The sequence below is a fragment of the Macrotis lagotis genome, chromosome 1 (assembly GCF_037893015.1).
Source record: "Macrotis lagotis isolate mMagLag1 chromosome 1, bilby.v1.9.chrom.fasta, whole genome shotgun sequence".
Classification (NCBI taxonomy): domain Eukaryota; kingdom Metazoa; phylum Chordata; class Mammalia; order Peramelemorphia; family Peramelidae; genus Macrotis; species Macrotis lagotis.
The window spans coordinates 883,774,795-883,797,324 of record NC_133658.1 but is presented as its reverse complement, the minus strand read 5'-3'; the positions used below and the strand labels follow the sequence as shown (position 1 = coordinate 883,797,324).

The 22,530-nt window shown below is 43.9% G+C and overlaps 1 protein-coding gene across 1 annotated transcript in view; it reads right to left on the bottom strand.

The window, feature by feature from the left end:
* Nucleotides 1-11,005: 11,005 nt before the first annotated feature.
* The window catches only part of CTNNBIP1 (catenin beta interacting protein 1), a 57,019-nt gene continuing 45,494 nt past the window's right edge, over nucleotides 11,006-22,530 (bottom strand). Inside the window, exon 5 of the mRNA XM_074218503.1 lies at nucleotides 11,006-14,064. Within this exon, the coding sequence (XP_074074604.1) occupies nucleotides 14,006-14,064 (59 nt within the window). The 3' untranslated portion in view covers nucleotides 11,006-14,005. The remainder of the gene's footprint in view (nucleotides 14,065-22,530) is intronic.

Here is a 22,530-nt window from a genome sequence, read left to right as displayed (position 1 = left end):
TCCCTAGAGTTAAATTATCATCCCTCTGCAGATGATTCCCAAATCTACATATTTAACTGACATCTTTCTGCTAAGTCCCAGGCCCACATAACCAACTGCCTGCTGACCTTTTCTACCAAGATGTCTTTATTGGCTTCCTAGACACCACACTCAGAAACAGAACTCAACTTCCCCCCTCTAAACTTCTCAATTTCTGTCCAAGGTACCACCCACCATCCTTCTCATCCAGCTTCATAACCTGAGAATCATTCCAGACCCTTCCCTCACTTTTACCCCCACCCCTGAGTCAGGAATAACTTCCATGTTTTAGAACCCCTGGCTCCCTTCAGAACTTAGTTCAGTCACTACCTTATATCTTCCACAATTCCTAATCCTTCTATACCCTCAATTATTTCATAATCATTTTTATTGAAATATCTATGTATTTATATGCACATAAGCTTAGAATATGAGCTCCCTGAGGGCAAGAATTGCTTCACTCTTGTTTGGTTTCTCCAATACTTAGCAAATTGACAATAGTTAATATAGAAATATATCTTGCATGATTTCATATGTATAACTGATATACTGCTTGCCTTTTCAAGGAAAAGAGAAAAGTGGGAGAAAGGGAGAGAATTTGGAACTCAAATTTTTTTTAAATGAATGTCAAAAATAAATAATAGATAGATAATGGATGGATAGATGGATGATGGATAGATAGATAGATAAACAGATAAATGGATGGATGGATGGATGGATGGATGGATAAACAGATAGATGATGGATGGATAGATGGATGGATGGATGATGGATAAATGAATAAGAATGAGATACTTGTTGACTGATTGGTTGTATCAGCAGAAAGTGGGCCAGTGGTTCACTATTAAGGATTTCATTTCATTCCCTTCCCTAAATAAAGACAGACTAAACTGGCAAAAGCTATGAGCCCTTATCCCCACCTCAAAGGCTCTGCCCATTGTGGGTTTAAGGAGAGGCAGAGCTCCCAGGCTCCTTCTTCCCCCAACTCCAGGCTCTAATTGAGACCCATATGGTGAAGACAAACCTGCCAGGCAGCAGCTCAGCGGGGGTCCTGCTCCCCACCCCCAGCCCAGAGCCTTTGTAGGCAGGACCAGACTCTGGGAAAGGTTAAGATTCTGTCTGTTCTAATTAAAATCCTTCTGCCAGGCAAAGCTGCTTAGGAAAAGGCGGGGAAATCTCTTGCTGAGGCTTCTGCCAAGGGACCATGCCTTCTCTCAGGCCTCATCAAAAAGCAGTTAATGAGCAAGTGACTAAGGATGGACTATGCCACACACAATTTGAGGAAAGCATGCAATGACGACAGGAGGAGGGGATGTAGGACATGGAGACTTGGGTTTGAATCTTCTAACACTGAAGCAGGGTCATGGTTCTGGAGCCAGAAAAATCTCTCAGGTCATCTGGTCCAACCATCTCATTTTACAGAGGAGAAAATTGAGGTTCAGGAAGGGGAAGGGACTTATCTAAAGTCATGAAGGAAGTCTCAGAAGCAGGATTTGAACCCAGATTCCCTGACTACAGAGTCACTATTATTTTTGCTGCTCCACTTAGTAGCTAAGTGACCCTGGGCAAATCATTTACCTCAGTTTCCTCATCTGCTTTGACCTAGCTCAGAGGACTGATGTAAAATAAGATCTATTACAGAGCATTTTGCAGTGCACAAGGGGCTACCACAGTGTCAGTAATCATTATTAGCTCTCTATGTGCTGTCTGAAGTCAGGAATGCATAGTAGAGACTTAGGTGGTGCAGTGGATAAAGCAGCCCTCGAGTCAAGACCTGAGTTCAAATCCAGAATCAGATTCTTACTAGCAGCGTGAAGCTGAGCAAGTCACATAACCCTGTTTGCCTGAAAAAAAAGAAAAAAAGAGACAGCCTTAGAGTCAGAAATATCTGGATTCAATTTCTATCTCATAAAAATACAGGTTGTGTGACCCTAGGTAAGTCACTTAACCTTGGGATCCCAGAAACTAGTTTGCAGGTGTCAGAATAGAGAGATCTATGGGACTGAAGTAAGAAAGATCTGGATTCAAATTCAACTTCAGACATTGACTGTGTCACCTTGGAAAAGTCATTTGCCCCAGTTTCCTCAACTGTAAAATGATGATAATAATAACTGTTATTGTGAAGATCAAATGAGATAACATTTGTATGGTGCCTAGCATATAGTAATAATTAATAAATTATGTTTTTTAACCTGGACCAGAGTAATAAATTGTATTTAATAACCTTACATAGTAATAATAAAAGATACCTTCCTTCTTTCCTTTTAGGCAGTTATTTTAAGATCATAAATAGCAGAAACTGTTCAGAGCTTCAATATAAAGGGAAAATTTCTTATGGGAAGCTCCTTCCACTGAGTCCAGTCATAAACAAAAATAAGTTGTCAGTCAGTGGGAAAGATAAAACCAACCGACCAAATAAAAGCCCTCTTCTAAAATGAGGACTTAAGGGCACTCCAGGGGAGGTAATGTGGGTCAGAGGAAAGAGGTTGGCTCTTCAGTCCTGAAATATGGGTTCAGACCCAGCCTCCCTCCTTAAAAAAGAGGACATGATCACAAAAAACTCTCAGGGTTTCGGTTTCCCCTTCCATAAAATGAGAGATTGGACTAAGCAGGAATTCTTAACCTGGGGGTCTATGAAGTTTTCAAAAAATATTTTGATTACTATTTTATATCATTGATTTCTTTTGTAATCCGGTATATTTTAATTTGTGCATTTGAAAATCTTATTCTGAGCAGGGGTCCATAAGCTTCACCAAAACCCCTAAATGAAATATTCCAAAGAAGCTTCCAGATTGGACAGGAGTCCTACTCATAATAAAATGGGTTCTATGGTGACACATGTATTCAAAGAATTGTTTGTGAATGGTTCTACTCATTTAAACATGGAGTTCTTTGAATTGTAAGATTTCTATCTGTAAGTTGGAAATCATGTGAATCTCATCTTACCCATGAGGAAGCAGAAGCCCATTGAGGTTAAAAGACTTAACCAATATCACAAAAGTAAAAAGCAGAATTTGAACCCAGGTTAGTTCTAAATTCAAGGGTCCCTCCTCTATGTGATGCTGCCTTTTCTAGGACATGAGGTGGATTTGTGGAGAGGTAGAAGAAAAGACAAGTAAGAGGAGTCTGGAGAAGTAAATCCCTTAAGGTCATAAGGATCAGCCTTTGCAAGCCACCTGTGGATCTGAGAGCTTGAAGGGGAAGGAGGAAGGGAGAAGCAATTGCTCAAGGGAGACAGAAAGACAAAAATTGAGGGAGATTTCTGGGGAGGGGTCAGAAATTCAGGAAGACTAGTGATAAAGGGTTAAAGTTGGAGTTCAGGTAGGAAGGCCCTTACTTCCCTTTTGAGATAATTTCAATATTCTTTCTTGTTAACCTCCCCCCACTAATAGTGGTATGCTTGTATATGTTTAACAATGAGCTCTCTGGATGAAGTAGAAGGGAAGAATGTACAAATGGAATGACTTCACTTCTAAGTTCAATCTCTTTCTTAAGTGTACAATCAACAAAACAATAAATCAAGCCCAGATTTGTAGGGTTTGTAGATTTTCAAGGTGGTGTAATTGCTCAAACTGAACATTTAACAATCAGATCTAAGTGAGATAGTAGGCACAGGATTTGACCTGACCCCAAATTAGGGCCTTTTAAACTCACCCTCCCTGATCCACCCTCAGATTTTCTCCATAAACTTAATAATTCATGACCCCATTCCTAAGGGAAAAAAATCAGCAGCATTGAATTTTCACATTTCTCTAGCATATTAAGGTGTACAAAGTGTCTTCCCCCAGCCAGCTTTGTAAACAGAGCAGATCTTATTCTTGCTACTTTGCAAATGGAGAAACTGAGTCCCAGAAAGGTTAGAAGTTGTGGGCTCTGGGGTCAAAGACCCTTCATATTGATTGGGCAATTCACTTAACAACACCCATAGGTCTCAGCTTACTCTTCTGCAAAATGAGAAGGTGTTGGACCAGTTAAGTCAAACAAATCTACTAAGCTTCTCCAAGGTGACAGATTCTGGGCGTTATTTTTGTTCAGTTATTTCAGCTGTGTCTGATTCTTCCTGACCTGACAAGGGGGACAGTGGGTCAGTCAGTGGATAATGATTTATTTGGATCTTGTAGTATTGGAGTTTCTTGGGAAAGATACTGGAGAGCCATCTCCAGTTGTCCTGATCTATAGCTGGCTACTGGACCCAGATGTCTCCAGAGGAGACGGTGAGGCTGGTAACTTAGCACAGTCCCCCTCACTCAAATCCAATTCATATGCTTGTTATAGCATCACCTCCCTGTTGTCATGTCTTTTTTGAGAATGAAGGACAAATATTAATTAATTAATTAACTGGCATGGTTTTCCCATTTCCTTCTCCAGCTTATTTTACAGATGAAGAATAAAGGAAGGCAAAAATAGATCCAAAGTCTAATGCAAATATGCAAACAGAAATGTAAAACAAGAAATACATAGGGGAAAAATGGAGGTAATCTCAGAGAGAAGTCACTAACATTGAGGTGGGATATGATGATGATGATGATAATAACTAGCTCTTTGTCTTTGAGAAATACCTTACAAATATTATCTCATTTGATCCTCATAACAACCCTGGGAGGTAGGTGCTATTGTTACCCCCATTTTACAAAAATGGAAACTGAGGCAGACTGAGGTTAATGGAGTTGCCTAGAGTCACACAGATCCTAGATTTAAATTCAGGTGAGATTTTGGGAAAAACTTGAAAGAAGCAGAAGAATCAGGAGGTGGAAGTGAGAAAGGACAACATTTCTGACATGAGGGACGGCTAGTGAAAAAGTCAGGTCCCTTTCAAAAATGAAGAGTGGGAGAGAATTTGGAACCCAAAGTTTTAAAAATAAACATTAAAATTTCTTTTTACATGTAACTGGGGGGAAATAAAATACTAAATAAATAATTTAAAAAAAAAGAATGGGGTGGCTAGGTGGTGCAGTGGATAGAGCATTGGCCTTGGAGTCAGGAGTACCTGAGTTCAAATTGGGCCTCAGACACTTAATAATTACCTAGCCATGTGGCCTTGGGCAAGCCACTTAACCCCATTGCCTTGCAAAAAACTTAAAGAAAAAAAAGAACGATAAGGGCAACTAGATGGTGAAAGACATGGTCAGACCTCCAGGAGTTTACATTCCAATGAGAAGACAATAGAAAAAAAGGGAATGGAAAAGGCAGGAACACTGGCCTAGAGTCAGAAAGACCTGAGTTCAAATATGGCCTCAGACACTTAATAATTACCTAACTGTGTGACCTTGGGCAAGTCACATAACCCTATTGCCTTGCCAAAAAAACAAACAAAAAAAAAACACTGAATGAACAACATGGGGATGGAGGGTCTTGTGGGAGCAGAATTGAGGAGGCCAATATCCCTGGAAGGTAGATTAGCATTATGCAGAGGAGGGGAGTGGGTCAGCTAGTCAATAATCATTTATTTGACAACTGTTGTATACATAGCACTACGCTAAGCCTGGTGATATAAAGAAAGACCAAAGTCCCTGCTCTCCCAATCTAACAAGGATACTACATACAAACTATGGATAGCATCAATAGGAAATAATCAACAGAAAGAGAAAGCATTTGAATTAGGGGGATTTGGGAAAGAAAGTCGTAAGAGGGATTGATAGATCAATGTCACAAGACTGGAAGAGTAGGAAGGTCTGAGGTCATGAAGGACTTTGAAAGTCAAACAGATTCCATATTCCATATTAGATCCCAGAGGTCTTGGGAGAAGCACTGGACCAGGAGACCCAGCTCTAAATCTGGGAACCCAAAACGAGAGTTTGGAGCCAAGATTTCTTGGCATAAAGACATTGAGTGAAAAATAATCCTCCTTTCCCTAATTCACCTCCAGAATTAAAGCCTCTGTCCCAGTCAAAGGCAAAGGGAATGGAGCCTTGGGGCATCTCTGGTCTAGGGTTACCTCCTGGGGTGCGTCCAAGGGGTGGGGACTCAGAAGGCATAGCTGGAGGGTTCTTCAGAGCTGTGACTCTCCCTGCTCCCACAGGAGAAGTTAATCAGAGATAGAATTTATTTTAAGATTTTAAGACGTGTTAAAAAAAATCTTTATTGGTTATCTCTGTTGATCCTTACAACCCCCTTTTAAGGCAGTCTTCATCCTCATTTTATGGATGAGGAAACTGAAGCAGAGAGGGGTTAAATAACTTGCCCAGGGCCTCAAGTCTGAATCAAGATTTGAATTCAGGTCTTCCTTTTATCCACTGGGTCACCTAGCTGCTTCTAGAATCTGCTATTAATATTTCAGACCATGTATATATATACACTGGGGAAAAGCATAGACCTGAGTCATGCCGTAGAATAAATGACTGAATAAATAATAAAGAATTGATTAAACACTTATCACATATTAAGTGCATAGGAGACAAATAAGCAAGCAAAATAGTCCATGCTTTAAAGACCCTGCTTTCCAAGAGGGTGGGGGAGGGAGGATGGCAGGAGGCATCACATAGTTGAGATCAGAGGTAGAGAGGGAGGGACCTTGCAGTACTCTGAAGATGCACATACAAGAAAAAAGAAAGACATGACCGGACCTCGAGGGGTTTACATTCTAAAGAGGAGAAGACAAAAGAGAAAGAAAAAGGCAAGGAGGAGTAAAGGTAGGAGGTTGAAGTCCATAGAGTCACCTCAGCCAGCAAGATAATGAAGAGTGGCCAGCTCAGTTGTTGTCTGACTCTTTGTAACCCCATTTGGGGTTTTCTTGGCGGAGTAACTATAGTTGTAATTTCCTTCTCCAACTCATTTGACAGTTGGGGAAACTGAGGCAAAACAGGGTAAAATGACTTGCCCAGGGCTACCCAACAAGTAAGTGTCTAAAACTGTATTTGAACTCAAGAAGATGCAGGCTTCTTGCCAAAATGGGAGCCCCAGAAGGAACTCACCGCTGGAAAAAGGGGTTTGACCCAGCAGAGGGATATTCCAGGGTGAGAAGAGATGACTGTTCCATGACAAGGTTGCCCAGGCACAGAGGGATGTCTCAGGCTGAGACTGTAGCCAGGCTGTGTTGCAAATTGGAAAATCAGTAGCATGGCCCAGAGGAACTAATCATAAACATGCAATAAGATCAAGGCCCCATCTACTGGCATATCAAGCATGAAACATAAATCCAATAGCAAAGTATTGAATTGGGTGATGATGATGATGATGATGATGCTGTTTGTCCTTCATTCTTCAAGAAAACCATGACATCATGGAAATGATACCATGACTAGCAAGTGAGTTGGATTTGAGTGAGGGGGTGCTGGGTTAAGTCACCAGTCTCACTTTCTCTCCCAGAGCCATCTGGGTTCAGTGGCCAGAGATGAATCAGGACAACTGGAGATGGCCCTGGATGGGAGACAGTCAGGGTGAAGTGACTTGCCCAAGGTCACAGAGCTAGTAAGTATCAAGTATCATAGGTCAAATTTGAACTCAGGTCCACCTGACTCCATACCTTGGAATCATTCTCGATTAACTTTCCTCTTCCCCATAATATGTGAAGAAATTGTCTTAGAATCCTTTGTTGGTTGAGAAGAAGGCAGCTTCTGGCAACCTGAAGTTTGGACATGGAGAAGAGTTTGGTGGAAGCTGGAACAATTCTCATATCTGGTGAATGGTTGCCACCTCTCATAGATTCATCCCCACACTGTAACTCTCCTTGTCTTGGCTACTCCTCTTGGCATCATCTGTGCTGACAACCCAAGCAAGTGTCCTGCCCCAAACGGGGGCCGATATTCTTGGAAGGTTATTTCAACCCTTCTGGGAATACCATCCAAATTGTAAGAAAGATTCTCTCCATATGGAACATCATGTGGCACTAGCTATCCAGCTGCCCCTGGTGGGTGAACCTCTCCTGGTGTCTACTTTTTCCCATTCACAATTGATTCTATCTTTCTTGGTTATAGATTTTTAGAGCTAAAGGGGTTTTAAAGGCCTTCTAGTCTAACCCTTTATGTTAGAGTTGAGGAAACTGAGGCAGAGAGATAAAGTGGCTTGCCCAGAGTCATAGACCTAGTAAGTGTCTGAAGTGGGATTTGAACCCAGAAATATCTAAATTCAAATTCAGCCTCAGTCATTTACAAGCTGTGTGACCCTAGAAAGTCACTGAATCCTGTTTGCCTCAATTTTCTTATCTGTAAAATGGCTAACCATTCCAGCATCTTTGTCAAGAAAATCTCAAATGGGGTCAAAAAAGAATCAGACAGAACCAACTGAAAATGACTGAACTTTTGAATGACTAGGTCCCTGACTAAAGTGCCCCAAGCCAATATAGGCGGCTGTGATACATCATTTCCCCAGGACCCTAATCATTCTCCAAGGCTAATTGTAGACTGACATGCTCCACAATCAACTGGGACTTCTTCACTGGTAGGCCATCTTTTGTTTTGCCTAGACACTAATTATTTCACAGCAAGACTCAATCTCCTGATTGGAGTTTCTTATTAGAGACCTTGAACATCCTACTGCTGCTACCACTTTCTCTAAATTCTTCTGACCTGGAGGCCACATAGTAGTCAAAGAATTGGTCTCCATCACCTGACTCTCAAAATCAATGAGACTCTACAGCTATATCAACATCTTTGAGAAGTTCCTGTTATCTGTGACCTTTCCCATGAGCTACAAAAAAATGGTAGGGACCCCAGAAATGCCTTGAGGTTTTTTTTTTCCTTATTGGTAAAACCCCAGGAGACAGAAGAAAGCTGCCTTATCCTTGGATCTTCTTCTGATTTGAGAATCTGAGAGCATATACTGCACAGGTACAATACTGAAAACCACCACTTTCCCAGCAAGTTCTGGGGGAATTTTGAACTCATGGATCAGACACCTTCATTTGTATTTAGGGGGTCAAACCAGACTGACCTTTTTATAAGTTCCTCACACACAAAATGGCAACTCTCATCTCCAAGCCTTTGCATTGTCTGGAACTAGCCCTTCTTGGTCATTTCCTCCTCCCTTAACTCCCGACTCCCTTCTACGGCTTACAAACACTTATATCTCTTAAAGTTCAGTTCAAAAGCCTCCTTTTACATGAGATCTTTCCTTCATTCTTTCCCCCCATCTAAATGACTTCATTGCCCTGAAGTCAATTTAGCCTGTCTTCTTGAATTGTCATATTTTCCAGAAACACTGGACCCTGAGGATGCGGGAGACCTGAATTCAAAGTTTACCTCTGATCCCTATGGGATCTTGAGAAAGTCACCTTCCCTGGGCATCAGTTTCCCCCCCTCTATAAAAAAGGGGGTTAGAGTGGATGGCCTCTTTGGTCTCTTATCCTGTCTAAACAAATTGGAGCCTTCTTCAAGATATCATTGGCACAGAGGATTCCCAAGAAAAGTTTAACATTAAAGTCCAGGATTGGAACCTAGGCTTGTCTTAAATCCTATGATTCTGAACTTGTTTCCTCTCTGAACACATGAACTACTCTAGACCTCTACAAAGAGGGTGCTGGTATGAGGGGTGGGGAGTGGGCACTTTGAGAAGGGCCCCTCTGGGAACCTGTACAGCTCCCTCCTTCAGGAAGTGGTCAGCCACCTGAACAAAGAACAATGCAGAGGATCATTTTTCCTTGTTACAAAGAGGCCTGTTTAAGCTGAGTTGGCTGCAGCCCATTCTCCCAGCTACTATTTATTCACCTGAAGGGAGGTGGGGGTGGGATGATAAGAGAAGCTCCATTTAGTTCTAAACTTCATTCCCTACCCCCACCTCTAACTCTCTCCTCAGGTCTGGGCAATAAGAACATGATATTTGATTTTTTCTCCTGTCCCAGCAAATGCAGAAACATCTCCAAAGTGCTTTCATACCTCTTCCAAGTCTTCAGGTGCACCAAGTGCTACTGAAACTACAAAACCCAACACAATCTACTCATGTCCATTGAGTATAAGTGAACAGGCAGTTACCTGCTGCCATTTTTCTCATGGCCTTATCTTTATTTTCCCCAACCAATAACTTATTTGTGTCCTTGAAAACATCATTCAAATATTTTCCAATAATGGAACAAGGAAAAACCTTTGAGCAAAACTTAATCCCCAGACGCATCATCTGACAGTACATGCAACATTTCATACCCATTGTCCTTTACCTCTATGGAGAGAGTTCATAAGACATCCTTGTTTTATTCATTCATACATTCATTCATTCATTTATTTCAAGGCAAGGGAGTTAAATGACTTGTCCTGGGTCAGGGCTGGTGCTCTATCCATTGTACCACCTCACTGCCCTGATGTACAGTTCTTGTTAGAGAGCACCATTTCTCTTTTTGTCTCTATTCCTCAGGGCCCACAACATAGGTTGTATTTAACAAATGTTTCTTGAGTGACGGGTCTCTTAGGATCACAAATTTAAAGCTGGAAAGGGCACTGGAGGTTATATAATTGAGCTCATTTATTTTGCAGATGAGGAAACTAAGATCCAGTGGTTGTGACTTGCCCAAGGTCACACAGGACAGAAATAGAACTCAAGCCCAGATCCTCTGACTATCCAGTTCATGCACTTCCCACTCTTCTTGTCTGGGACCCAGATTGGTTACTGAAATGAATCAACAGTTGGCGGCATTTTAAGTAGCCGTGGCACAAGGATTCTTCTCTTGGTTCTTTCCTTGCTCAGTTCCTTCATCTTCCAACTTTCCCTGAATTCTTTTTTTTTTTTTTTAGGTTTTTGCAAGGCAAATGGGGTTAAGTGGCTTGCCCAAGGCCACCCAGCTAGGTAATTAGTAAGTGTCTGAGTCCAGATTTGAACCCAGGTACTCCTGACTCCAAGGCCAGTGTTTTATCTACTATAACACCTAGCTGCCCCACTCCCTGAATTCTTAATAATCATTAGGCAGCAAGCATTTATTAAGTGCTATTAAGTACTGAAAACCAGGCTCTTGCCCTAGTACTGAGGATACAGGGAATATATATGTAAAAAAAAAGTTGGCCCCACCTTCAAGAAGCTCACATTCTAATAAAGCTTCCAGTTAGGCCGATGGTAAACTGAGGCAAGAGGGACTGTAAATCTTCCTGCAGAAAGTGGGGATTGTGCTGTCCTAAAAATATAGCCTTGAGCCTATATCATTTACTCCTTTCTCTTAGCAGTTTGTTCAGTCTACTCCCAACCAAGAGATTTTCAGGTTCCATCTTTTCTGCCACCTGGGGGCTGGAGCTATGAATATTTTATTATAGAATCCCTGGTGCCTTTCCTTTTCCCTCCCCAGTTTTATTCCTGACTTCTAAGAAATCTCAAATACTGTATTTCCTCAGTTGTCTTGGCTCCTCTTTCCATTTCATGGGAAACAGGAAGTTCTCTCCATGGCCGGCCCAGGTTGATGAAAAGAAATTACAAAGTGTGCAAAACTCCCTGGGAGAAATCAACTCAGTCCAATTCGTGACAAGCTATTTAAAAACCTTTATTGTTATTTTTTCCCCCAAGTTACATTTTTAGTCAAAAGAGTAAACCACAGAAACACTTTCACTTTTCTTCTTCTGAAAATGAGACAGGTGGGAGCTGTCATTGGGGACATGAGAGAGAGGCATGTTAAACTTGACCTGGGCAGGCCTGGGGCCAAAGAGAAACAGGTAGCCACTACATCTGGATGTGACCCTTGAGGAGAGCTGTAGTCTGGCAAAGAGTACATTACATAATACTGAGACTGAAACCCCAACTCCAAGGAGACTGGTGAGTCAGAGGTTCTAAGAGTTCACCTTTGTCCTATAATTGGGATTCCAGCTGATGACACTGAGAATTTTTTACATATTGTCCTCTGTTGGATTGTCTGTTCAGAGGGGATGAACTTATACTGGGGACCCTATCTTCTTCCTTACTCCAGTCCCAAGGGTGGCCAAGAGCATTGATGACATGGCCAGGCAGCCTAGCTAGGGTGGGGGGCTAATGGGTGTGTGACTTTGAACAGTTTCTATCATACTTAGCTCACTGACCTTGAAGGGACTGGACCAGGGATCATGGCAGCCTCATTAGCACTACTAATAGATCAGTCAGCTCCCTCTCTGCACATCCTTGAGATCAATAAACTGATGGGACTCTGCAACTGCCTTAGTAGCTGTTGCCTAGCCCCTAGCCCTTGGGCAGAAGTACTGTTTGACACAGAAAGTCTCATTCACTCCCCGAGGAAAGGGGACTCTGTTAAAAACTTGGGATTTGTTGGGTGATGGGGCTGAGGTTTCTTCTTCCCTAAGAAAAGCTTCATACGAACTTGGCATCTTTTCCTGTTTACTTGCTTGTAAGTACAGTCCTGTGCATAACACGGGAAGGCAGGCAGGAGAGATGGGGATGCAGTGACCCTTCAAGGAGAAGCAGGGTGGTGGCCATGGGAAGCTTCTGCTCTAACACTGGCACCAGGGCCTCCTTGCTTCCTCTGCACCAACCTCTGGCTCCAGAGGGCCTGGGCCCAGGGCCATGTGCAGGTGGGGAATTAAGAAATGTCAGCTGATGCTGGCACTACCTACCAAGCTGGGAGAAAGCCCAGCCTGCCAGGCAGGCCTTACTCTCCAGGCAGAAACCTTGGCAACTGGGGCTGATGGCTTTCTTTTCAATGTGTAGGCTCTTAAAAGGAGCAGTGAAGGTTGGATGAACGGCCCTTTGGGGAGGAGTCTCAGGCTCCCCAAACACTCTAGTTACTGCAAGATTATTAGTGTAGGGATGGGAGTGTGGGGGGAATGAAATTGGCCAAAGGCATCCCTAAAGCTGGCAAACTGAGCCCCATCTCCTCAACCCGCCGTAGGTTCCAGAGCAAGGGGCCAAGGAATTCCTGTGGGAAGGGCCTGTGTGCTTCCCATGGGGTCGTGTGATATTTAGCATCCTTTACTCCAAAAGTTGGAAGCAACAGAAATCTCTAAACAAGGATGAGAGGAGTGTGAGGGATTGGGCTGCAGTACAAACAAGGTGGAGAGAGAGTGGATTTTTCCCAACAATATATCATCTTCACTCTTCAAAGAATCTTCCCTCTCCTCTCTCTCTCTCTCTCTCTCTTTCACACACACACACACACACACACACACACACACACACACACACACACAAAACACTTCATCTCCTGGTAACCCCTTAACACCGACTCTTAAAGAGCTGCCATACTGTCTGTCCTGGGTCCTCCTTTGCAGCTGTGGCCCCACCCAGGGGTCTTTTTAGATTTCCAGCTCCAGTGAGGGCAGGTGTAGGTATTAATGTAAATACACTCTTGAGTTGGCTTCCCCCCCTGGGACCATAGATCTGAAGCAGAGATGGTGTGGTTTTATTTTTGTTGTTGTTGTTTTGGGGAAAATCTATGGCAACTGGAGCCATGGAGGAGCCAATGGGAAATCAAACACATCGACCATAAGCCAATCAAATTAAAAAATAAAATTTAAAAGCAGCAGCAGCTCTTTGTGTAATAAATATGGCAAAGCACATTTAGTTTTGTATTTTTTTTCAAGTCAAATGTCACAGCCAATGTCCCAAACCCTATTCTCTTTACTCAGAATCAAGCTGTTGAGATCAGCAGAATACCTGAAACCAATCAAAGAGAGAAGCATTTTCCATTCACCACCCAATCAAGAGTTGTTTCCAGTTTTAGGCAGCCAATCAAAACCTTTTCACATTCCTAAAAATGGCCTAAATAAAGCACCAAGGCATAGAAGAGCTTCCTGGGAAGTTCTATGCCCAGACAGCAAGAAAAGGGATGAGGTGGAGAAAGAGACAGAAATAAAAAGAAAAGGTTTCCATTGGTCAGGATTTAAAAAATAAAAAGATTTCTCCCTGTAGCCAATTGCAGAGTCCATCTCTTTGAGCCAATCCCTTGTGCACCACTGGTCTCTCCCTTGATAACACAGCCAGCTGAGTAGTGGGGCTGGGAGGTGCTTTCCAGGGCAGGGTGGAGGGAATTGGGGACCTGAAGAGTGGGAAGTGGGGAAAGGACAGGGGACCTGGTGCAGTCAGCCAGTTTCTTGAGCTGGCAGAGCTCTCATGGCCCTTGTTGGCTTCCAGGGGGTTCCAGAATGCTTTGTAGCTATTGCCTCCTGTCCTCTGTCTCCGACCTGGAAAACGCCATGACCACGTCCTCGGCACCTGCATCACAGAAACACAAGCCAGGTGAGGGAGGGCACTAGCAAGTGGTGGGCTGGTGGCAGAGTAAGCAAGATGACCACAACCCCACCAGGTTCCCTAAATAGACCTTGGTCTGAAATTTCCTTATCCCCAAGAAGTCTCTGAGGATTTTCTATTCCCATTCTGACCCAAACTTAGCAACATGCCCCGCCTTGCCTTGATGGATCTTTAGGGGATCCTGCTCATTCTGCCTTCATTTTCTAAACTTCTTCCCATCACCAGTGCTGGGCTATACCTAAGTACTAGAAGTAGCTGACTTCAGGAGCAGCCCTGGAAGCCTGAGGGTAGAGATGGGTAAATCCCCCTCCAAGATCACATCATTCAATCCTGTACTCACTTGCCATGTCAGAACCAAGAATAATGAACAAACTAACATAAGAGCAGCCATATATGGGTCTGTAGGAGACAAAAGGAAGATGCAGGCAGAAGGGAGAGTGAAAGGTGACCTTCCTTCATTGCTGCTGCTGGTGGCAGCTGCCTCTTGTTTCCCCCCAGGTGACTAGGAGCTCCTTGAGAACAAGTACTATCTTTGATCTTTCTCCGGATTCCCAGCCCTTCCACTCAGAGCCTGACACAGTTGGTACTGACTGACTGGAAGTTGTGGTTGAAAAATTCTGGTGTCTCCATGCAAGGCTACAAAAGAAGGCTCCCTCAGTTCCAGGGACTGCCTCATATTGTCCTGGCCTGAGGAACCTGCAACTAACAACTTAGAGGAGAGCAGACCCCAGCCAGAAGAGAAACTAGAGACTGGCAGCTGTGGAAAATGATGCCCAGAAATGGAGGAGTGTGCCCAAAGTCACAGGGGCAAAGAGGTAGAGGATGCACCCAAAGTCATGCTGGCAGAGAGGTAGAAGGATGTGCCCTAAGTCAAAAATGAAGCAATGATAAGAGTTCAGACAGACAGACAACAGCCTTCTTCCTCCAGCAGGGTTTGCTTCACCGAGTAAAAGTGAAGTTTTGAGACTACTATAGAATTGTGAAGTTCCCAATGTCAAGGAAAATTCCATCAAGATAAGAACAAGAACTGAATCTGGAGCATTTTAGTAAGCAAAACAAGCTCACCTGGTCTGCACAACAGTTAAGAAATGTATTCAAAATGAGCATAATTTTCTATCGTAATTATTACTGATAAAATCACAAAAGGCCCAGTCCCTAATCAACAACCAAAGGATTTGAATGGTTTCCAAAGACATTAAAACTATTCAAAACTAAATGAAAAAAAAAAAACATTCTAAATCACTAATATGAGAAATGCAAACATAAACCACTTTGAGGTCTAACTTCATACCCATCAAAATGGCAAAGATGGTAAGAGGCAGAAAGAGACTTTTTGGAAGGATTGTGGGAAGTCAGGCATATTAACAACACATGATGGAGCTGTGAATTAGTCCAACCATTCTGAAAAATTTCGAATTCTGTGAGAGCAATCCATATACTTGATTGTTGTGAATTTATTTATCTTTGGAGGCTGAGTCTCCCTATCTCACCTAGGCTGGGTGTGCAGGCGGCTCCTCTAGTTGACTGGCACAGGTCTGCCCCTCTTTAGGCAGCCTCCTTGCTCCTGTTCCCAGGGGTTTGCTATATATTGGTTGCCAGACAGTGTGGATAGCTGATCCCCTTTAGTATGATTGCAATTCGAAGCTCCTGAGCTCACTAGCCTCAGCCTTCCTGATAGAAGGGATCACAGACCTTGGCCACCGTGGTTGGCTATTCATACACTCACCAAGGGATCCTACTACCGGACAGAGAGCCATTAGAATTCAGTGACAGAAAGGTGCCACAGCAAGCTCCCATTTATGTCACAATTTCAGGTTTGCAAAGCACTGATGTCCGTTATCTCATTTGATGCTCAGAATAACTCTCACTTTACAGATGGGAAAACCAACCCTGAGAGGGAAAATGACCTGACAGGGTCACCAGCTAGGAAGAAGTGTCTGCTGCCGGATTTGACCTCCTTTTTTCCTGGCTCCAGATCCACACAGTTCCATCCACTCCTCGTCTTGCCTCTCCTACAAGACTCACAGCTGCACTTCCTATGAATACTGGTTGATTAATCGACTGAAATGGCAGAAAGCTACAGAGTAGGTGCTCATCAGATGCCTACACAAACTGGAGAATAGGAGAAGTTAACACCCAAAATAAGTCATTAAAAATATGAGGAAGTCAGGGAGGAAATGGGAAGTATACGTGTTCCCTGAACTAATGCAGAGAATACTAATAGACACAATGCCATTTTAAATACATACTAAAAGACAACAGAATTCAGTCAAATGAAAGTTGTCTCTTCAGTTATTAGGGCCTTCTCTCTCAATATCTGTCTCCATCACTCTCCCTCCCTTCTCTCTGCATGTTGTTTCTCCAGAGAAGATGGAAAGGAAGCTCCCTGAAGGTAAGGACTATTTCATTTTTTCCCATACACAGCACAAAAAACTCTTAATAAATACTTATTTGAACAGAACAACACCAGTTAATTCCTAAGTAGTGAAGCTACTTGTTTCCTGTTCAGACAGGGTGACGTACAGGTGTGTATGTAGATATCAACTGTGTCAGGTGGGGACAGTTTTAATGGGGTGGTGGGATGGGGAAGAGACAAACACAATTATAAAGAAGTGATTGTGATGTCAAAAAAATTACATCAATAAAACATTCAAATTAAAATTCTGCACATCTGTGCAGAAGATCAAGGTCTGGACTAACTTCTGGCCACCAGGATACTCTATTTTGTAGAAAATCTTTTTTTCTGATTTTAGACTTCTGGTCCAGGCCTTCAATGAAATCATTTCCTTTGTCATGTTTTCTAAGATGGGAGAAGGGGAGGGAGGAGGGACAAAGAGATACAAAAATGTTCATGCACACCCACTCATTCCCAAATCTCTAAGAAGGCATTTTGTTTAAACTCCAGTCACCTGGAGGGAAAAGGAGATTCTCCCCCCACCATCCAACCCCTGCTAAGGGGAAGGAATAAGGGGAGAGGAAAGTCCCCTCGGAGTTCAAGCTGAGTCCCAGGCCATCTGACCTGAACTGCCCTCCAGGGTCTGGACACTTGGCAGCCTGGACTGCTGCTCCTCTCTCTGGAGGGACTCTTAGCTGCTACCCAAACAACAGCCTGTCTAAAGACTTTCTGGCTCATTTCTATTGAGCATTCAAGGAAGAATTCTTCCTAGGAGGGGGAGGATTGGAATGGCACGATAGAAAAGGCAGCCCAAGGGCTGCCCATGGGCTGGTATGCAGCTCCAGTCTTGGCATGTGAGTAGGCACAGAAGAGGGCAAGCCCTGTCCTGCCCTGCCCTACCCCAAATGTGTTATTCTGCCTCTCTCCAATGTGGGGGGGGGGGAAGCTCGGTCCCCTTCCTCTGCATCTTCTTTCCAACACCTCAATCTGCCAAAGGGTCATAATGAACTTTCTTTCTAGCTGTTTTCTCCATTTGGAAGATTGGACTGGGGTCCCAGCACTGGGCTCTAGAAACAATAGAGTGACCCAGTAATACAATTAATTCTCCATTCCAAGGAAGAAAACCCTAGAGTCTCACATCGTCATATTCCCCCAGTCCCTGCTTCCACCTCAGAGAATCCAAGCTTAGGAAAACAGTCCTGCTAGAGCTCTGATGGTTCTGGCATGATTCCTTTCCTTACAGAGAAATCGCTTCTACAGAGAGGAAAGTCATTTGACTTTTGGAAACTAAGTCAGACTCCTTCCAAAGGCCATCAAAGGCTCCTCTTTGAGGAAACCCTGCAGCCTTTCCCTCAGGATCCCAGGAACATACTGTTCTCTCCTCCCTCTGAGGACCACACAATATCACTGCAGGCAGACTTTCCTAGCAACGGCAGAATCCAAGATTACATCATACTCTGCAGGGTAGCTGAGCCGGTGACCTAACAGATGCTGAATTGGTTTCCATTTGCTTCCTTCCTATCCCACCAGATAGAAGGGGGGCTGCAGGGAGAAGGGAGATGTTTACTAATGAATCTCAGTGCAGTAAAGAGGCAGCGGTAGCAGTGGCCGTGGCACTGGGAGCAGGCTTCCTCAGTTCTGCCCCTGCCTCCATCTCTCCTTGGTGTTCTTCAGTCTTCTTGCTGCTCTTTGCCATGTCACAAGAACAAAACTAGCCTGGGCCCCTGCAAGGGGATGCTGGAAAGTCTGGCATTAAGACCCAGCCCGAGGATCTCTCATCTGGCTCAGGTCTGGGCTCTTCATTGGCCTACTTCTAGAGGGAGCTTTCTAAGCCATGAAGTCAGGTACACTCACTCATCCTTCACACTGATGGAGTTATTTCTGGGCAATAGCCATTTGACGTGCAAGGAAAGAAGCTGTCCTTCGTATAAGAAGAGGTGCCTGCATGGTTTTCAAGAATTCATTCTTCCCTTCCACAGCCAAATAGTTTCTTCCTGTGGTGATTACAGTCATGAAAGCCCAGAGTCCAAGGATGATATGGTGGAGGGTCCCCATTTGATGCTGAGGCACAACTTCCATTAGGCTCCCTCCAAGAGTGAGGGGGATTCCAGAGTTTTTGCCCATTCTGTCCCTTTTCTTATTCCTCATGGGCTTCTTTTAGAGCTTTGCTACAGGACCTTGTTTCTTTGGGGATTTGATATCAAGGACCAGCTTTCCTCAGACCACTACCTCAGTCTTTTTCATAATCGAACCAGTTTGGCAGGCAGTCACAGGCCCTCCCCCTCTTTTCTCCATATTCCTCTCTGAGAAGTATTGCAGATGTAGACTCTGGTGTAGAGACAGGCTGGTAAATGTTAGCTCTCTCTCTGGCTGCATCGGCCAACAGAATTTCAGGGCTGGGAATATTATGATGCTTTTTTTTTTCTTTCCTTCTTAGTGGTCAGAATCTGATTGCTGCCATAGTGTCCCAAGCATTTATTAAATAAGCACTAAGTGTGTGTCAGACCCTATACTAAGCAAAGAACAAGAAAGGCAAAAACCAAAAAATATAGTCTCTATCCTCAAGGAATTCCCATTTGAACAGAGAGACAATATGAAAATCACCAGCTCCCCACAAGTTCTAAATACAGATAGATGAGAGATTATCTCAGAGAGGAAGGTCAATCACAAGATTAGAAATTTCAAAGCTGGAGGGGGAGCCAGACTGTCTGCTTGTTCTCTCTGCCCAGAAAGGTAGAATGGTGCAGTCTTCACATTACAGAGTGGGCCAGTGAGGACCCATAAAGGTCAAGTGATGGGGATAAATCCTACAAACTTGACCCTGATCCCTTCTAGGAGGGTGGGAGGAGAGTCTGAAGGGAAGAGGTTTAAAGGTCATCACTGCTCTAGCAAACCCAAACCCACTGAGGGATGAGACTAGTTAAATCCTTTATTGCTACTTATCATCAGTAGATTCTGGTTTTATTTGGTGATACTGGGGAAGAAGCTATACAGTACAATTTGTGAAATTCCAAGTCCGTTCCATTTTACCTTCCCTTTGCCATCTGCCATTTCATTTCTTCTGAGTTTCAAGGGTGTGGAAGGAATATACTTTCTGCCCTCGCCCTCCCCAGGATCTATCTGAAGTCATTCTTGCCCAAAGCAGCCCTACCCACTGAGAAGGGCACCTACCAGGGCCATGACGCATTGTTTAAAGGTCAGTCTAAACCCCTAGGAATGGAGACTGAGTGTGTAACCACAGGATGCAGAGACATGCCCAGGACAGTATTCCATGATAGAACTGCTCTGCTTAGGAGGGATTGCTATGAATGAAGAATAAGCAAAATGTGCTTTAGAGCAGCCAGAGAACTGCCAGGTCGGCCTTTGTCTCTGCCTTTAAAGTCTAATTCTTTGGGGCCAGTAGTAGAGAGGAGCTGGGAAACAACAGCTCAAAGGAATGCCACTGTTTGTCCAGAGAGCAGCTACCATGCATAATTCATCTCGGAGGCAAGAAAGACCTTTGGAGAATGAGAGCCCTTGTCTCTCAGTGATGCTTCTCGGAAGTCCAGTCAACCAGTCACGGTGGAAACTCAGGTATCAGACCCCCTTTTCTAAGACAGGCCCTCAACTTCCTCCCATGTCTGGCTTCTTGAAGTTGATCACACAGGCTTCTAAAACTGGCCCAAATCTCCTTGATGTTCTTAAATCATAGAGGTAAGGAAACATCGTGGGTACTGGGTGCTGAGTTAGGAAGACCTGGGTTCAAATTCCACTTCACTCACTAGCTATATAACCAGAGACAGTCACTTAACTGCTTTTAGACTCAGTTGCCTTATCTGTAAAATGGGGATGAGTAGACTTACCTCTAAAGTCCCTGCCAGCTCTAAATCTATGATCTTATTTATGCTTTTTCTACTTTAAGGAAAAGTGAGGGCCAGTTTCAATCTGAAGACCAGGCATCACAATGGTTTTTTTTAGTTTGTTTATAAGATTTTTTTTCAATGATTAAACATTTACTTTTTTTTTCTCCCTCGACTGCTGAGTGTCCAGAGCTGCTCTCCTGCTCTAGGCTCCTCAGTAATCTGCTGTTCTTAACAACCCATTACTTTCTGAATCAGAACCTGGGATTATTTGTCTTGTTCCACAGTCAGCATTTATGGTCAAGTGAGCTGGGGAGGGGACAAATGATGGCCCTTCTCAAACTCAGAAAGAAAAGCTGGCTCCTGGCCAGCAGGCTGAGGGGCAGACAATGGGGTCATTAGTCTGTTTCCACAAAACACATCCTCAAGGTGGACATTTCTTACATTTCCACTAAGGAAAGCTTAGAATCCGAGAAGGTAAAGGCAGATTCTGCAAGACAAGCACACAAAACATCCTGTCTGTCCAGGAGTCTCCAAACTGGGGCCTATAAAATAATTCCTGAGCCTTTGACACCTCCCCCTTCACCCCACTCTTAGCACTTACTCAGCTGTCTGAAGCATATTGTGGGGGATTTCAGGCAATAATGTGGGTGAGAATAAATGTTAACATTCTCCCTAAAGGCTGTTGAAATATGCAAATGTGTGCAACTGTACACAAAGCCTTCTCTTCTATAGCCCTCTCACTAGGTGGCCCTGGGGAAAATAGGAGCAGAGACCCTTTGGCCCCATCCTCGGCCCTCTTCTTGGAGGGCTGGCCTCTTGGCTCTGCAGAGGCACTCACTCAACCTCGGAGTTCAGGAATCGGTGCTCCCGCTCTCCCATGAAACTCCAACATGCAGACAGAGGACACAGACCATGGGAGCCATCCAGTCATGGAAGGTGGCCATGTCAGATGGTAGCAATGCTTCCCTTCCCCAAAGTCATCAAAGGCAGAGCTGAATGCTCATCTGTCAGGGAGGCTGCACAATTGGTCCTGTGGATGCATACATTAACTCTATCCCCAAAGACACCCAGCCTGCATTGCCAGGCAGCTTGGGCTAGCTGACCTCCAAAGTCCTTTCCCAGTCTAAGAACCTGTGATTTTAAGCCTCGCTCATCATGTCATAACACTGGGAGCTGGAAAACATCCTAGGGACTAGATCTAGTTCAATCCCTTCCTTTTATAGGAAGAAAAACCAAGGCAGAGCAAGGGAAGGGACTGAACTGTGATCCATGAGGTTATTATGCAGCTTACAACTTAAACACAAGGAAGGGGAAGGGCTAGAAGGCAGCTGAGCAGCCAAAATGGAGATGCCCCAGAAGCTTTGCTACAACAATACCTGGCCTTGGTCTGAAGACCACCGCTTCCCAACACAGAAACTTCTGCCTGGGGAGAGGTCTCACAGTCAGGAAAACTTCTCCTAAGTCCTGTCTAAAACATGGCCTTCAAAACCTTGGGCCCATCCTCCTCTCGCTCTCTTGAGCCAAGCAAAAAAATAAAGCTGATCCCACTTTTCCATGACGGATCTTCCAGTAGTGAAAGAGATCCCCCAGAGTCTTCTGTCTCCAGGCTCCCAGTCCCCAGGTCCTGCCACAGATCCTCCTATGGCAGGACTGAGTCAGTTTATCACCTTGTTGCTCTCCTCTGGAGAGAGTCAAACTTGTCGGTATCTTTACTAAAAGGTGGTTCTAAGAACTAAACCCGATGTCTAGTCAGGTCTGACAGGGCAGAGGCTTGTCCCAAACCCTTGGCCTCTCTGAATGGAGCCCACGACTGAGGTAGCTTCCAGGTAGTGCCATGTCATGTTTTTGGAGTCATTTCCTAGCCAGCTTGCCAGCTTCTAACACCCATTTTATTCTTTTCACACAAATTGCTCTTCCCATTTTATACATGCCAAGTGGCCTTTGTTTAATCCCATGTAAGACTCTATATTCATCCTTATGAGGTTCAATCCAATGCTCCAGCCTTGAGAAATCTTTTGGGATATTGACTCTTTTGTGCAAATTTGATAAGAACATCCCCCATGCCTCAAGAGCACAGGGTCAAGGGCAGTATCTTGGTCAAATAAACTTCCCAGAAAACCTTTTTTCCAATCAGTTGAGTCATCAGCCAGTGCTCCTTGGGTCTACCACTAACTCAGTTTAGAACCTCACCTG